A 19,128-nucleotide genomic window follows, 5' to 3' on the forward strand; every position below is an offset into this window, starting at 1 on the left:
CAATGTTCTGAAAACCAAAGATAAATTTATAATGGCAGCCAGAGAACAAAGACATACATAAAAAGAACAAGACTGACTTTGCATTTAAAAAAATGGAGCTAGAAAAAGAAAACTGTTCATCTATAATTTCATATTCAGCAAAAATATTCCTCAAAAATGAAGGTAGAAAAAACAGAAGCAGGTAAGTAAAAGGGTTCTGCATCTGGCTATGAGGGGAAAGAGGATGTGAAATTATTTTCTCTTTAGAAAAAACTGGAAAATTTACCAAATATAGGAAACTTTTTTTAAGACATTGGACAATATGCAACACGAGACAGTAATCAGAGAGAAAAGAAATACAAATGAAATACCTCCAGCTTTCTGCCAGGAGGTAATCCTTGGACTATGTATGATGAAGGGGGTGGGGGAGATCTAAACAGAGTGTAACTGTCTGAGTAAAGGAAATAGAGATTAGAATTCATAAGGACCAGGGTGGTTAGAAATTGTGGGGATGGAGCTAAGCCATAAAAAGTATACTAGAGGGGCACCTGGGTGGCTCAGTGGGTTAAAGCCTCTGCCTTCAGCTCAGGGTCCTGGGATCCAGCCCCGCATCGCATCGGGCTTTCTGCTTGACGGGGAGCCTACTTCCCCCTCTCTCTCTGCCTCTGCCTGCCTCTCTGCCTACTTGTGATTTCTGTCTGTCAAATAAATAAATAAAATATTTTTAAAAAGTGTACTAGAAATATGCAGAGAGGTTCCCCTTGAGTCTTTTGATGAATACTGATCTGAACATGGATAGGTTAAAACTTTACAAAGACAGTCTAGAAAAATTTTCCCAGTTAACAATTCCTAAGAAGTTGTACGAGGAATACTTCCTAGAGTTCACATGAACTCAAAGAATACAGGGGGGCATCTGTAAAGACTTCAGAGGGGGCATTTCTTTCAAAATGGGCTAAATTAGCCCTAAAGACTACTCAAGACATACTCTGAGCTTAAAAACAAACCTCAAAAGGATCAAACTGATCCACACTAATTTGTCTATCTGAAATAAGTACAATCCTCTATAAATAAATAACAAAAAATCCAGCACTCAGCAATGTAAAATTCATAGTTTTGGACATACAGTTTAAAAATTACTAAACATACAAAGAAGCAGGAAAATGTGATCTATAACCTGGAGAAAAATCAGTCAACAGAAACAGACTCAGAAATGACAGAGATAATGGAATTAGTAGACAAGGACCTTAAAACTACCATTATAATTATGCTCCATATGTTCAAGGATGTAAAAAAAAATATGAACACAGTGAAGAGAGAAATGGAAGATTTTTTCATGCTCATATATTTTTTAAAGATTTTATTATTTTTGTAAGTTTTTTTATAATAGAAATTCTAAAAATGAAAAATACAGTATTTGCAAGGAAAATTTCACTGGATAGGATTAATAGCAATTACATACTGCAGAAGAAAAGATCAATGAACTGGAAGGCAAAGCAATAGAAACTCTTCAGTATGAATCACAGAAATAAAAGAAAAAAGGGGGGGTCTCAACAACCTACAGAACAATAGAACTGGTCTAACATGGGTTTAACTGGAGTTCTAGTCTTAGTGGAGAGAAAGGACAGAGAATAAATAATGGCTGAAATATTTCCAAATTCAGTAAAAATTATAAACTGTCAGATCCCAGAAACTCTGGGTTCCAAATAGGATAAATACACACACACACACACACACACACACTCCACACCACACCAGGGTAAAGTGTAATCAAGTTGCTAAAAACCAGTCACAGAGAGAAAAGTTAAAAGCAGCCAGAGGAATGGATAAGAGTGCTTAGGACTTCTCATAAGGAAATATGCAAGCATAAAGACAATGGAATGATATCTTTAAAGTTCTGAAAGAAATAATTATCAACTTAGAAACTATACCCAGTGAAAATATCTTTCAAAAATTAAGAAAAAATAGGCTTTTCAAACTGGGAGGCTGAGAAAATCTGTTGCTAACAGACCCACATTAAAATAAAAAATTAACTAAAGTTCTTAGGCAAAATGTAACTTTTATCCAGATGGAAACCTAGATCTACACAAAGGACTGAAAAATGCTGGAAAGGAGAAATATACAGGCAAATGTAAAAAATATTTCCTTACATATCTTTTAATTTTTTTAACTGATAATTTAGGGCCTTGTTGGGAGCAGTACATCCAGTGGTGGTGGCTTATGTGCTGACTGCAAATGAGTGTCACTGAAGGCCACAGAGGAGTGAGACAGGCTGTCAGCTGGGTGGCAGAGTAAGTGGAGCAACACAGTTCAGCCAAAAGGTGGCATTGCCCAGGTAGGCAGTTAGGGGAAGAGCTGCTCATAGCTGGGACATCCTAGCCTGAGCATTACATCTTTTGCTTCACATGCATAGCTGCCTAGCCTCCCTGTGCCCCCTGCTGGGGCCCATACAACAGGTTTCCCTACTATGAGACCTGTTGCCTGGTCAGGTTCTGGATCTACTCTTCCAACCCTTTAAGCTTTTCAGTTCTCTCCTCTGAAATGCTGGCACCATGATGAGTACTTATAATCCCCAACCACAAGAGGGACATGAAAAAAGTACCCTTAGTTATGCCTGCTATAATCTCTATAACTTTATTATTGTTTAGATAATAAATGAGCTTCTACCTAGATAGAAATATAACAAGAATATGGATTGTTGGCCTAATAAAGTGAGATTAGAAGGCTTGCTTTCTCAAACCAGAGCTCTAACATCTATGTTTAAAGAAGCTGAAAAAGATGAAACTGAAGTATCAGGGAGGGCTCTGACTCATGGTAGGAAGACATTTACTTCAAAGACATGGTGAAGTTGTAAGCAAGAAATGAAAATATGTAATTGATTTATATGTGTATGTAATATATATGTAACTGATTTACCTTACAGTGTCTTAGGCACAGATCATTTTATATAGCTTCAGAATAATTTGCTATTTAAGTTGTGACATCATTTTCAGACCATTCATAGGTAAAGGGAAAGAAGCTGAGTAATTTAAGTATAGACATGATGAGTTTATTAAAACCTAAAAGTTGTTTGTTAGAACTTTTCAAACTAGAAAAAGTCACCGAAGCATCTTATGCATAAGTTATTGCACTGCATGGACTGGGGCAATGGACATAATAGTCTAGAGATCAATAAAGGCCTGAACAGTTGACATTGCTAAATGCCTACTGAATGAAAAGTTACTAAAATAACTTGTAGTAATGCCTCTTTTCAATGGCACAGTAACTTGTTTACTTAAACATTTAGCTCTAAACATGAAGACTTAATTATTTGCATAATTGTACTTTCACCTTACAGACAAGTCTACAAATGTGTCTGGACTAGCTGTTTTGCTTGTAGTCATGTGGTATCAGCACTAACAATCTTTGAAGAAGGCTTTTTATTTGTGAAGGGTTGACAACAAACACAAGTGGTACTGAGATATTGAGAGTGCTGAATAACTTCTTTGAATCCCATGGTTTCTCCTGGAGCAACTTTGTTTATATTTGCATGAAGGTACAAAAACAAGGTAGATAAAACTTCAGGCACCATGATGTAAATTAAGGCAGTACCATCAAAGTATACCAGTAGTTATTGTATTCTTTATACCACCAGTAATCACATTAAAAATTCAATTTCACTTAAGAAATTCCTTGGTGAAGCACTAAAAATTATTAAATCTTGATCCTGGGTTTAATATTCTCTGTGACAAAATAAGAGTTATGAAAAAGTGCTTCTGTTATAAACTACATTATGGTGATTGTATTGAAAAAAAAAAACCACATCTGTAATTAGGCTGTGGCTTAACTAGCCACTTTTCATGTATACCATTTTTCCTTGAAAGAACAACTGATGCAAAAACTGTGATTCAATACTGGGGTATTTGGTAAATACTTCTCAAAAATGAAGTGAGCCTTTAGGGTAAACTACTGACATAATTTTTTGCCAATAATGGTATTTACATTTTTGAGTGAAAATTAAAATACTGGAAAACTTCATGCTTGAGAGTTTCCCCAGACTTAAGCTTTGTTCCAATGAGATTAGTGCTGATATAAATGTGATTTTTGATAGTGCAAAATATGTTTCAGCATTTATAATATTCACATAACTTGGTGAACCAATATTTTCCAAGTAATCAGTATGTACAAGATGGGTCAAATATCTATGCAAAGTACAAAATGACCAATGAAATTTGAATGCAACAGTATATAAACATTTCACTGATAACAGCTTCAGATTCCATATGGCATTAACCTTTAAGAAACTACCATTTGTAGAGTTTTGTGTAGTATCAAAGATATTCTTCTTTGATATCCACAACTATCTATAAAGGCTATTAAAATACTCTTCCCTTTTCCAACTACATATCTGCATGAAGCTGGATTTTCTTCATATACTTTAGCAAAAACATCACAACACATTGTAGAGGTCAGCATGAGAAGTAAGCTGTCATTTACTATGCCAGACATTATAGAGATATGCAAAAATGTATAGTAATGACATTCTTCTCATGACTTTTTTTTGAGTTATTTTTAAAAAATCACAACATGTTATCTGTGCTAATGTATACTGGGTTTATGATTCTAAGTAAATTAATAAATGTTTTAACTGACTGAGCCACTCAGGCATCCCTTAATAAATGTTATAAAATTTTAGAAATATACTGTTTAAAGCAAGACAATAAAAATGTATCACGGGGTTTATAATATATGCAAAAGTAAAATATATGACTACATTTGCACAAGGGAAGAAAAGGGGAAAAATGGAAGAACACTGTAATAAGGGTGCTATATTGTACATAAGGTAGTGTAATACTATCTAAAGGTAGAATATGATAAGTTAGTAATGCATACTGTAAACCCCAGAGCAACCACAAAAAACCAGTTATAGGTAATAAGCAAATAAAGGAGACAAATGGAACCTTAAAAATACTCATTTAATTAAAAAAAGACAGGAAAATAGAAAGAAAGAAGGAATAGATGGGACAAATAGGGAACAGATAGGAAAATGGACTTAAACATATAAATAATTTATGTAAACATAAGTGGTGTAGGCACTCCAACAAAAAGGCAGAGATTGTCAGGCCAGACTAGATAAAAAATCATGACCCACTATATGTGGTCTACAAGAAATTCAATTTAAATATGAAAATATTTAAACAAATAGGTTTAAACATAAAGAAAAAGATGAAGATATCTACACAAATAATAATAATAATCACACCACTCAATAATAATCAAATTGTCACAGATGTGACAATACTGAAGTCAGACAAAGTAGACTTCAGAACAAGGAATATTACCAGAGATAAAGAGCAATATTTCATAATAATAGAGGGGTCAATTCTTCAAGGAGTTATAATGACCCTAAATGTGTCTACATCTAATAACAAAGCTTCAAAAATACATGAAGCTCAAATCAACATAAGTGAAAGGAAAAATAGCCAAATCCAAAATCATGGTTGGACATTTCAACTTTCTTGGTAATTGACAGAATAAGCAGACAAAATCCAAGGGATATAGAAGATATAAACAACACTCTCAACTAACCTAACTATTATCACATGAAACATTCATCAGGATAGATCATATGCTGGGCTGTAAAACAAATTCCAATAAATATAAAATGACTGAAATCATGTGAAGTATGTTCTCTGAGCACAACAGAATTAAAATGAATGTAAATAGAAAGACATCTGGAAAGTCCTAAAATATCTGGAAATTAATTTTTAAGAACCCATGCTTCCAAATAACTCATCAGTTAAAGAAGAAAATTAGAAAATACTCTGAAGCAACTGAAAATGGAAACATCACAGTTTGTGGGATGCAGCTAAAGTAGTGCTTAGATGAAAATTTATAGCGTAAAATGTTTGTATTAGAAAAAAAAGAAAGGGTTAAAATCAAACTATGTTTCTATCATAAGATACAAGAAAAAGAACTAAAACCCAATACAAAGTAAGTAGAAGGAACAAAATAACAAAGATGTGAGCAGAAATAATAAAATAGAGAAGAGAAAAATAAAGTCAATGAAACTAAAAGCTGGTTCTTTGAAAAAAAAATAACAGTTCAATAAAACTGATAAGCCACAGGCTAAAACGATCAGGAAAAACAGAAAGAAATTAGCAATACTAGGAATGAAAGAGGGGATATCACTACAGCTTCTACAGACACTAAAACAATAGTAAAAGAATATTATAAGTGAATGGGCAAATTCCTCAAAGACAAATTATCAACATGGAAGCCAGAAGAAATAGAAAATCTGAATAGTTATATAACTTAAAGAAATAGAATTCATAATTAAAAACCTCCCCATAAAGAAAACTCCAGGCTCAAATGTTTTCACTGATGAATTCTGTCAAACACTTAAGTAAGACAAAGCATCAGTTTTACATAAACTCTTTCAGAAAAAAAGAGGAGGTGGGTTCACTTTCCAAGTCATTTTATAAGATCAGCATGGCCTTGATATCAAAACCAGACAAAGACATTACAAGAAAACAACAGGTCAACATCCCTCATCAACACTGACACAAAAAATCCTTGAGAAAATTTCAGCAAACTGAATCTAGCAATATATAAAAAGGTTAATATACCAGGACCAACTAGGGTTCATTCCAGCAATGCAAGGTTTAACATTTAAAAAGGCAATAATTAATGCAATTTACTGTATTAACAGAACAAGAGGACAGCATATGATCGTTTCAATAGATGGGGAAAAAGCATTTGACGAAATTTAACACTCACTTGTAAGAAAACTTCTCAGTAAATTAGGACTAGAAGGGATCTTCTTCAACCTAATAAAGAATATTTATGAAAAAAAAAAACCCTACAGCTAACATCACACTTCATAGTAAAAGATTAAATGCTTCCCCCTATGATCAGGAATAAGACAAGGATGTTTGCTCTAACCACTTCTATTTAACATCAACTTGGAGATCCCAATCAGTGTAATAAGGTAAGAAAAAGAAATAAAAGTCATAAAGATTGTAAAGGAATAAGTAAAACCTTCTTTATTCACAGATGACATGTTTGTATACATGAAACATACTAACAAATCTACAAAAAGCTGCTAGAGCGAATGATTTTAGCAATGGTACATTATTCAAGATCCATATAAAATCAACTAGGTTTCTATAGTCTAGCAACAAACAATTAAAACTGAAATTTAAAAATAGCATTTATAATAACATCAAAATCATGAATTACTTAGGGATAAATATAACAAAATTTGTGCAAGATGTGTTCACTGAAAAGTATAAATGAAAATTTGAAATCAAAGACTTAAGGAAATGGAGAGATATAGCAAATTCATGGATTGAAAGCTTAAATATCGTTAAGATGTTATTCCTCCCCAAACTGATCTATAGATTCAGTGCAATCTACAGATGCACTGCAAGACTCTTTTACATCAGTAACACACTTGCATATAAATCTACTTGAGTCTTTTCAGTGGCTACATATATTCCCTCATATGAGTCAGGCACAGTTTATCCAACCAGTCCATCAGAGGTGGTCTGGTTAAGTAAGTATTTTTCATTCACTAAATTTTGTTAATAAACCATCTGATTCAGATATATACATGTATCTGATATATCTGTACATACATATACATATATGTATATATGAATACATTATATAACATAACTGCCATACTCTATCCTGGATCACAGGATCCAAATAGTATTACTGGATTAGGGAACATTCTTGTACATGATAGTCCAGAAGCTTTATTATACAGAGTAGGTGATTTGCTAAGTTAGAAAATCTTTTTATGGGACCTCATGCCATCTTTGGGCTTTCTCCATGGTAGACATACCTGAGCCAGGCATATGGGCAGGTTTCCTTCCTCTTAGCTTTCCAAGCTGGGCCCAACTCTTCTTTCAGTTGGGATTGCTTCCTTATTCCATGCCTGGCTACCCAGTTCCTGAGCTGGGACAAACTCCCTGATCACTGGCTTTATGACATCACCTGTTTTATATTTCATGAGTGCAATGATCGAAATCTCACCACTAATGACTTGTAATATTTGTGCTGGGCTTGTCTTCTCAACTCCCTTCCCTCAATTGGCAATCTAGTGTTTTCCCATGGACACATCTGTTTCCTACAGCTGGGATACCTGGTACTTCTTGCAAAGGATGGGTAGTTGCTACTGGTAGCCTTTCCAGCAAACTGCTTCCCATTCTTCCATCTTATAAAGAGAAGTTTTCCAGTGTGAACACTGACATGCTTATTACTCAAACACTAATTTATTCAGTTGTTCATTCAGTGAATGAACACCAACAAGGTGTGTAGCTAACACTGTGCTAAGCACTGAGGGGGAATACAGACAACCAAAACACAGATGACCAAATGAATGCTACAGACTGTTATAGGAGTGTACTTGAACCTCTTAACAGGTTTGCCTTTCTCAAGTCTCTCCCTTTCACAACCTATCTTCCAGGTGCTACTGAGTAAGCTGTCTAAAAACCAAAGCTCATCTGTTTTCACAGAAAAAAGTATAAACTCTTTAGCGTAGCAGTCAAGTCTCTAAATAATCTGGCTCCAATTTTCATTCAAGCCTTAATTCTCCCCCACTTTCTCTCATAAATTCTATGTTCTACCACCATATCAAACTTCTCACTTGTCCCATGAGGGACCAGATCCTTTTCAAACCTTATTCTCTTTGCCTAGAATGTGTTTCGCTCTTCTTCACCTGGCAAACTCTGAACAAACCTCCAAGATTCAGTTCAAAGTCTTGGTGAAACATTTCTTCTATTCACAACTGTCCTGGATTTGGGTACATTGTTCCGTCACCTTTATTAGATGGTGAAACTTTTGAGGGCACTGGGTTGACTTGCTAGTCTTTGAATCTCTGAATTCAAGTCTGAATAAGGGCCTGGCAAATAGTAGGTACCCAATGAATATTTGTTAAATGAGTGAAGGAATAAACGAATGTGAAGGAAGAACTCAAAGGGCCTTGGTATACTTAGGTAAGGGATTTTTAAAGGCACAGGGCTTGAGGCTGCACCTAGGAAGACAAGAGATAGATGGGGAAAGAGCATCTGGAGGAGGAAGAATATTACCCTAGGACACAGAAGAACAGAAGTCCAAGACTGAAAGTGAAGGCAGTGGGGTGTCAGCCAGACTACAGCTGACTGCTGCACTATCTAGACCTTTTCACTGACTAGATTTCTCAATTATATTTTCAGCTCCTGGAGGGCAGAGTATTTTGTACACTCCTTAGTATCCCTTTCATATATGATGCCCATCTCCACAGTCATTGTTCCTGCTGTCTTGTGGTTCTTACTCTGCTCTGTAATACAATTATTTGTGTATCTACTTGTCTCCCTAGAACTTACACTAGCCTCCCTCCCAGGCTGCTTGAGGTAAGGGAAGAGATGTGGTCTTAGTGTCTTTGCATCTTCTAAGATACCTACCATGGTGCCTGGCGCACAATGGGAGCTCAGTAAATATTTTCTTTCTCTCTTTTTTTTTTCCTTTGAAGACAACAGTAAATATTTTCTGATCCACCATCTGTTGATCTGATTACAGAGAACCACAAGGATATTTGTGTGCAACTGTGTATTGTGGTACAAAACTTATATATGCCTTCACACTGTGCAGTCTATTTTTGGCAGTTTTCATTAAAATGTTATCTTATTGTACATGGAAGACTGTCATTTCAATTTACTTCTTTGTTCCTTCTTGGATGACTCACATCTCTTATACCAGAAGGATATGACAGAAGGGACTCAAAAAGGGTTTGGACAATTTATGAATGACAAAGTCATAAATGTCCGGGTATAAGGAGCCGTTGGGAGCATGCAAAGGGGAAGGAGAAAGCTTGCATTTCAAAAGTGCCTAATATGCACCAAGAACTGTGCTAGGCAATTGGCATACATTGTATATTATTTAATCTGGCAGAATATGTCGGCATAAAGACAGGGCATGCCTATCTATAAGGCCAAACCCATATCTATTCAGGCACATAGCTTCTCCAGGTACCAAAGGCAGTATTTATCTTATTAAAATTTTATCAACCTTTTAAGACAGATGAATCTAAGGACTTGCATTGTTTCCCAAGAACAGAACACTCATTCTCAATTTAAGCTCCTATTGTTTAAAACTCCTTTTTGGAAAACAAAACAAAACAAAACAAAAAACCAAAACCAAAACCAAACAAACAAAAGAAAAAAACCCCAAACTCTTTGACATAACTTGATCAGTTTTTAAAGTCTCAAAGCTTTAAATTACAATGCAATTGGAGATAGTCCCACAGCAGTAACAGCGATTACTTTTGTTCACAAATGTAAATTGTTTGCTTATCTTTATATTTCATAAAGCTTCCAAATACTGAACAAAGTTAAATCAAGTCAAGAAAAGAGCCTTCTATTAACCCTGACACTAGCAAATTGTCTCAGATTATAGCATGCCTTCTATTTGTATTCTAGACACATAGAGTGGTTTTTTAGAGATACATATTTTACCTCATTTGTGGCTAGAAGAAAATTGGAAGGGAATTCGTTTCAGTTGTTTCTAATTTTTAAAAAAATAATAGTAACTTTAAAAAGAATAATGCTCCCAAGTGTACAGATCCTGCATCTAATGGGAATCAAAACATACCCAAAGTACCATTTCTACTCCTGGGAATGGCTTGAGAAAGTGCGGCTGCAGGTACTGGTTTGTACACTGGTTTTATTGTAAGTCACACTATCCAAGGCCTAGGACTACACATCTTGATCTGTGATAACATACTTCCTGCCAGGTATGGGGGTGGGTGGGAAGAGAAGGGATACACCTTCAGATAAGGGATAAGCAGCACACTCAGTGGGCTCAGACAGCTTTCTGTTAACCTACTTTGAGAGAGCTAAAATAGACATCCTTGCTTCAGAAAGTGTAAAGCCCATCTTACATGACTAGAGAAAACGGCAAAAGTTCAAATGAAGTTTCACATTTTAGATGGTCTTCCCCCAACCTCTGTGTGCCACTAATTGCTGGAAAAATGCCAGACACGTCTTTGTGATGATTATGTGTTTCTTACATTTTACATTAGTCAAAGGAAACTGAAAGACCAGGACTAACCCCAAAGAACACAGGTGTGACATACCTCCTATGGAACTTTTTAAAGATAGACAAGAATTCAGCTTATACATTTAAAAAAATTGCCCCTTCTGTTTTGAAACTAGGGGATGCAAATATGCACATATTCCAAAGAGTTCTTTGTGTGAACAGGTGACCCCTTCCCACAGTCTCTGTAATTAATTGAGAAATTAAAGTTAGTTGGCCTTTGAGATCTCTTGTAAAAAAAGGCAGAAGGTCTTGGATATTTTGGAACAAGAGTCCACTATTCTGCCAAGACAGTGTGTTATTGTTATTGGAGTGTCTCTCAACAAAACGGTATTGAGTGGTGAGGACGTGATTTTGATTAGGTGGAATGACTCAGCTCTTCCCCTTAAAGAAGAGAGGACTTGTCAGAGCCTTACTTACCTCATGATCTGGGATCTCAGAGGATAGTGTTTTCCCTAGGATGACCCCGGTCAAGTATGTCCAGCATCGAGCCGTGTTGGCAAGGTTATAGCCTCCTGTCTCCATCAAGAATTGTGAAGTTAGGAAAGAACAGTCACAAAACAGCAGGAGAGGGAAGGAGGGTAAGGAAGGAGAGAAAAATGTTTTAATAAAAGGGCTAAAAAGACAACTCCAACTTGTAGAACTTTACCTAAATATCCCTTTTTGATGTTTTTGAACCACCTAGTAGGTGGACTTTAGTGGGTTAGTCAGACCATGCACAGTGTGGAACTAGGAAGTCTAAGGCCTACAAAGATTAAAGAGGTTCTTGTCTATGAACAAGTATGTATCCAAGGATTCCAAGCTCCTCAATTTCATCAAGTCATCAGCAAGACTGAGATCCCTGGAACTTGGATCCCTGGAACCCAGCAACCCACCCAATGTCAAGGTTTCTGTGATGAATTTTGGAACAATCCTATAAAATGGCTGCTGGATGTAATTTGTATGTTAAAGCCATTGGCAGATATAGTCCTAGAAATATCCAGGAAAGAGAAACAGAAAACGCTGACAGAAATAGACTTCCTTCTTCCAAGATCAGCATTCCTTTTCTCCACAAAACACAGGCCTAGTGGCAGAGATCAAAGAGAATGAGATGAGGAAGGGACTGTTGATTGATGCTCTGACCCATCTTGTCAGGTTCTGTCACAGTCACCCAGCAGCCATATTATACTGGCTAATAATCAGCATATTTTTGCACTGAATAGATGTGTTCTGCCATGCAAGCATTAGAACATTGGCCCTTAGCTAAATTCTAAGAGTGTAAGGATGAAATGGAATGATTTCCTAACTTCAGTGCAGCCTGAGGGAAATAAAAGCTGGTCTATTTTAGGTAGGGTAACCATATAATTTATTGTCCAAATGGTACATTTTAACAGTTAAAGGGGACACTATTCATAATTACACAGGGATAGTATATATAAATTGGGACATACGGTCACCTTTCTCTTAAGCCTTTCTTGAAAGAAAGGCTTTCTCCTTGAAAGGTCAGGGATACTGGGGATTTTGGAATTCTTTTAGGCCTCAGTGGGGTCCAATGAAACTTGGGGATATGGCCATATCCACTAGTTGTCTATGTATTATTGGAGATTGAGAATTTAAGTGAAATAGTACACTTTATTACTTTAAACACTCCTGATGTGAAAAATCTGAATTTAGAAGATCAACTTATTGGGTATGATTATTTGATTTCAAAAAGATTCACTATAGATCTGAAGTAGTAAGCTCTCTCTGGTAAATATACAATACGATTTGATTTGCAAAAATTCCATTTACATATAGGAATTTTCAGGAATACACATACTGCACAAGAAGGGTTATATATACAAAAGCCAAAACTTTGCGCTGACAAAGCAGAAAGACTGAAAATGCTAAGCAAAGGCTGTAGCTACAAACAAAAGTTGAATTTACACAGATGTATGTTGTGGAAAGGGCTTTTTTCCTCCCCCTAGCTGTACCTGTATCATCACCAGCACCCTTAGTACTGTCAAGGAAAGTAATACGTCATACAATACTTATCAATTTCATCTTTTCCCTGAGTTGAAGTTAATAGATGTCTTGCCAGCTTTTCATAAGAGGTTGCCTCTTGTAAGCACTTGTAATTTTGATCCTTCTAGGATTTGAGGCTGCCAAAGGACCAGGCTTGTGTATTTGTGCTGAATGCCCACTCATTTTCATAAGGCCTTCCCACAGCCTCCTCTGATTTGGTTTTTACAAAGTTTGTTGACAAAGCAACAAACTATTAGCTATTCCATAATACATGCACTTTAAGCTCAATCTGCTTGACCATGTTATTTTAACACACCAATCCATTCACCCATTGAAATAAAGATTGTGCCAGATAGATAGAAGACTCTTAGCAAGGCATCTTCAAAGGTAGTTGAGGTTGTAAAAAGTACCTTTCACAAATGCTTCTATTGAATAGACCCAGCTTTCTGTTGATTAAGTAATACAAAATGTCAGTACACACTGAAGGCAAGGATGCCCAAGAGACTCTAGTACTCTCAGTTCTGCTTTATTGTAACAAATCCATGCTTCTTTTGTTGGGGGCCGGGGCGGGCTTGGGGGGAGAAGTCATTCTTGAATTCAGCTTAGATATTTAATTAGTTCGTATGTTCACTACTTATATATGAGTAGAGAATTTTAGTGGTATGTTTCCAAAGGATGATTACTAGAACTAAGAGTCAAAAACTATATTGAGAGAAGATGGATTAAAGTCCACTGAGGTTAATATCTGCTATTCTTAATAAGATATGATGGCACCTTTAATTAAAGGACCTTTGCTTCAGGAAGTGAAACTTAGACTTCAGAGTGCCAAGGAGTCAATACACATGCCAAGCTGAGGAGAAGTGTGTCACAGTATTTCCTTATGCTGAATCGTGAAGGGGGCAGAGTTCTCTGACTCAGGCTTCTGGATCACAGGCAGGTTGGTATTATCCAATCTAAGAAAGCCAAGTTTTCCTCAGTGTCAATGGACAAAATGTGGAAGAAGGTCAGCAAATTCTCCTGGTGACCTCCCTTTGTACTCACCTCCTCCCAGAATGAGTGTTGCCAACTGCCACTGAAGAATGTACTTAAGACATTTGCCAATTCCCACTGGAGTCATGTTAAAGGAACACATGGGATCCCCAGCAATCGTATCAGCTCCCAGCTGTAAGACTACTGCTTTTGGATTAAAGGCTATGTAGACCTCCTTTAGTACACTGTAGAAAAGAGAAAGGATAGAAAATGTCAGAAAAAGATAGGTCAGTTTGGTGGTGGTTGGGGCGAAGGCAGCTGGAGGTATAGCTGAGTCAGCAAACAGTGAAGGAAAAAAAGATCCAACTCATCAACTCATCAAACTTTCCATCTAAAAAAGGTGAATCAGACTGTATGTAAATTATGCCTTAAAAAACCCAATTTACAAAAAATATCCCCCCCCACTTTCACGTTACCAAGAACCAAGTTTACCCTTAATGTTTTGGAACACAAACTTCCCTTAAATATTCATATTCACTTAACTTCAACAGCCACAGGACAGAGTATACATGTTTACTCCATTTTACAATCTGGGAAAATAAGACACATACACTGAACAGTTCTGATTATTTAAGACTGTCAACATACTTGGAGTTTATTATCTAGTTATCAATGGAAACTACTGAAGAGAATTAACATGCCTTTGAAAGCACAGATGTTATCAGCTTACTTTCTATTATGCTAAAGGACTTCTGGGTTATGAAATATAGCCCTCCTTAAATCATATGTAACCAGAGTCTTCTTGAGCAGGAAATGATAACCACTGATCCAAAATTATAAATCTGAAAGCACCCTAAAGAATAAGTTATAGTGAGCAATAATGAGGATAATTTGGGGGTAGAATCACACAGTGCTATTAAATCAACCTAACAGCTGTTCCTTTTCCTGACAGAAGCATCATAGATGAAAAAAAAAGTTGTCAGTGTGACAGATGACCTTAGTCAGGCTTCTCCTATTATCATTAACTGAACACTGACACTGTCCAGAATACATTCTTAGGAGTTATAAGGTTCCTGCTCTCAAGGGGCTTACAATCTAGTTTCCCAACAAAACATATACCAGTCCTTAAGGGACTGAAGAACTCTTACAGAGACACATAAACAAGTGTAAATTAACATACTTCAGAGTTGAGAAAATGCAGAGTCAGAAAGTGATAAAAAATGTTGGGGTTAATGACCCTTCATAATCAACATGTCAAATTATACCAGAGCAGCAAAAACAGAAAAATTCCAGATCCTTCTGAAACTGCAAGAAGAATTCAAGGGATATAAAATGTCATTCTCCCAAATTCATATGTAACCAGGGTATTGAAAAGTGCTCAGCTGCAGAGGCATTCTTTGACTCAAAAGACTGTTCTGTTTTGATTTCTCATCTATGCAGACAAATATTGTGTGATTGTGGAGATTATAATAATATTATAAAACTTACGGCATATGATCCTTAATAGAGAAATACTCAAGCCTATTCTTTCATGTGCCTATCTCCTGTACAGAGGGAAACTAAGCCACCTGAATATTCAGCTAACATTTATTGAGCATCAGAAGAGATCGGGTGTGTTCAGGGTGGTATGGTCATAGACCATTTATTGAGCATCTACGTGTACAGAGCACCCTATTAGCTGCTATTAGGAGACACAGAGGAAGGCATGATCTCTGTTCTGAAAAGGTTTATAAGTGAAGAGGAAGAAGGTGGAGGCAAGGAAGACTAATGTTTCTTCTTTCATTCTTTCTCTCATTTTGCACATATTTACTGACTGCCCTCTGTGTGTCCAGCATGTAACTGCACCAGGAACATGCTGCAGGAACAAAGATGAATATGACACAGCTCTTATTTTCATGTGGCTCAGATCACAGGGGAAGGTTCATACTATGATAATCGGTAATTAAAATATGATAAATGAAGTATTAGAGATGGCACACAGAGAAGGGAGTAAATGACTTTTCTAGAAGATGTCAGGACAGGCTCTACAGAAGTAACTTTTGACTTAGGTTTTAAAAGATAAGAACTACAGTGAACCACCTATTGAAATGGCTAAAATGGAAAAAAAAAAAAGCAGTAACTTCAATTGCTGGTGAGGATGTGGAGAAACTACACCGCACATAGCTTGTGGGTGGGAATGTAAAATGGTATAGCCACTTTGGAAAATAGTTTGGCAGTTCCCACCAAAATTAAAAATAGACTTACCATATGACCCAGCAATTGCCTTCTTGTGAATTTATACCAGAGATATTAAGACTTATTTTCATATAGGAACTTATACACAAATATTCATAGATAGCAGCTTTATTTGTAACGATCCAAACTGGAAACCACTCAGATGTACTTCAATAAGTGAATGGTTAAACAAACTGTGGTACATCCACACCACTGGAATAGTGTTTATCAGTAAAAAGAAAAAAAAATATCGATAAATGCAAAAAACAAAACAAAACTTGGATGGCTTTTAAAGGAATTATGCTGGGTGAATAAGGCCAATTCAGAATCTATACTGCATGACTCCATTATATACCATTTGTTAAGTAACAATTTGAGGGGTGGCGAACAGATTGGAGGTTTCCAGTAGTTAGGGATGGCTATAAAATAGTAGTATGAGACAGCCTTGTGGTGATGGTTGTGGTTCTGAAAAGCTACACATGTGATAAAAATCTCATAGAGCCACCCTCCCCATATACACATGAGTGCATGCATAATGGGTGAAAACTAAGTAAGCTCTATGAATTGTACCAATGCCAACTCCTTGATTTTGATGTTGAATTATAATCATGCAGGATGTCAAGATTGGAGGAGGCTGGAAGAAGGGTGTATGGGACTTATACGTTTCTTTGCAACCTCCCTTGAGTCTATAATTATAAAAAAATTAAGAAGAAAGATTAGGAAAAGTTTTCAGGCATGTGGGGTGAAGAGAGTGGAGTTGGCAACAGGAATGGTTGTGAGGGTTATTGGTAGGAGACGAGGTTCAGAGAAGGAACTGCACACACAAGAGCATGATGGCTTGAAACAGGCAGTAGTGGGAGGGAGGCTAGTGAAATAAACGTGGGTTAGGGTACTCAGGGCCAGATATGCCGGGCAGGCTAACAAGTGGGGACTTTTACTTCAAGAGTATGGACCATCTCAAACATTGTGTGTGTCTGTGTCTTTCCATTCATGTACATGTGTTGGGGGAATGATCAGATTTACATTTTGAAAAGCTACTCTAGCTATAGCATAGGATATACTAAAGGTTATCAGGGGCCATTTGCACCCATCCAGGCCAGTGGCAGCAAGGGAAGGGAAGAAAAGATGGATTTGGGAGATACTTCCAGGATAGAATTGATAGGGCAGCACATACTGACACACAAGAAAAGCATCTACATACAACATTCACGAGCGTTTTGTAAAGGAGAGAGGAAAGGATATAGGAAGGCAGGTGCTTCTGGGATAGCAGTCTGAATGATAGCCAGGGAGAGAAAACGAGTCCCCAGGGAATTCTGATGAAGAGGGCTCTGGATGGCTAGAGAAAAGGGTAATTGGAAGCTTTGGCAATGGTAAGTTATTTCATACACAGTGTAAACATCAAGGCCACTGCAAATGAGGACACCTTCCATGTGAGGGCTACATGGTGAACACTCTTAAATTAAAGATCGAAAGTTTTCTTTAGTTTGACAGTCAAACGGGAGTCGCTGGAGATGCATAAGGACCAATGTTGCTGAAAAATGATGCTTAGGAACTCTGATTTTTGCTGTTGCGTGGAAGGCCAAGGAGAGAAAGTCTGGAGGCAGAGGGGTTGGCAAAAAGGGTACTGAAGCATTCTAAGCACAAGAGCATCAGGAAGCAAGGTAAGATACCCTTGGGGGAAAAAAATGAGAGGGCTAGGTGACAGACTGGGTGGGGGTTGGGTGGTCAGAGTAGAAAACACACTGTGCCGATTCCTCCAGAATTCGCAGGAGGGGGAAAGCAAAATCAAAATATTCCTTTGGAAGTGCAACTTCCAAATCCGGTGTTCCTTCCTCTCATCAATTTCATCTCCTTTGAGTCAATGTCATTTGATTATACCACTCAAACACTAGCAAAGGTCCTAGCTACAGACCTTCTACAAGGTACTCTTTCACCTCCCTTAAGGACTTAAGCACCTGGAAGTTTTTCTGTCTCTCCCTTTCCCAGTCATTTGTCTTTGCCATTCACTATTCACTTGCTTACTTACATCTTGATTCAAGCACCTGTTCTCACCCATGCTGGGCACTAGAGATACAGAAATAAGTAAGACCCAAGGGGCATGTTGCACAGTAGGGAAGGAAGATAGGAAAGCAAATAACTGTGACAAGTGCCATAATACCCATCCACTCATTCAAACAAATCTTAACTAAATGCCTACTGTATACGAGGCATTATGTTGGGCAATGGGTTTACTGTCCTTAACAAAAGAGACCTGACTCTTCCCCCTGTGACCCTTCTAATTCTCTGAAATCACAGTTTCTTCACCTTTTGAACAACAGAGATGTCCACCTGCACTCCACTTTAGTTATCTCCAGGCATAGCCATGCTTTAGGGCCTGGTGAAGAAGTGCTTGGAAATGCTCTACTTCTAACACCCTGAACTCTGAACTGCTTTTTCTGTGTACAATTTTCTATGTTCCCATTGAACTTGTTCTTTATTCTCATCTTAACTGCCGTTTCCTTGTCTTTCTATTTTCAAAGTCTACCAGTTTATCTTTTGACCTCATTTGCTTCACTACTCATATTGCAGAATACAATTAGTCATTTCAAAAATTCTTATTAGCATACTTAATTCCCTCACACCTTTGTGGTTTTTGCCTTGTCAATCCTTAAGCCCTTGGATAAACCACTCTGTCAGAATTTTCTTCTCTGTTCTGCTGGAGAAAGCTGAGAACTCAAGCCAATTGCTCCCTATATAGTCTATACTTATGACTCCAATTCAACAAATTCCATAAACATTTATTGAGTGATTGATATATGCCACTCCCTCTGTGCAGCTTGGCAATCATTTGCTTCACCTCTTGTTGGTAAACAATTACATTTCTTGCAGCATCTAGTCTAATTAAAAAAAATACAAATCCAATGAGTGTACATTCTTTAAAAAAAT

The 19,128-nt window shown here is 36.9% G+C and overlaps 1 protein-coding gene across 2 annotated transcripts in view; it reads right to left on the reverse strand.

Annotated features, from left to right (window-relative positions):
* Window positions 1-19,128, reverse strand: part of HDAC8 (histone deacetylase 8) — a 225,175-nt gene that overhangs the window by 117,551 nt on the left and 88,496 nt on the right. For both annotated transcript variants that reach the window (XM_004777267.3, XM_004777268.3), the window contains 2 exons: window positions 14,062-14,234; window positions 11,458-11,552 (listed from right to left, as the gene is read on the reverse strand). In XM_004777267.3, the coding sequence (XP_004777324.1) occupies window positions 11,458-11,552; window positions 14,062-14,234 (268 nt within the window). The remainder of the gene's footprint in view (window positions 1-11,457; window positions 11,553-14,061; window positions 14,235-19,128) is intronic.

This window comes from Mustela putorius, unplaced genomic scaffold, assembly GCF_011764305.1.
Source record: "Mustela putorius furo isolate JIRA1106 unplaced genomic scaffold, ASM1176430v1.1 tig00537297_pilon_pilon_pilon, whole genome shotgun sequence".
NCBI lineage: Eukaryota > Metazoa > Chordata > Mammalia > Carnivora > Mustelidae > Mustela > Mustela putorius.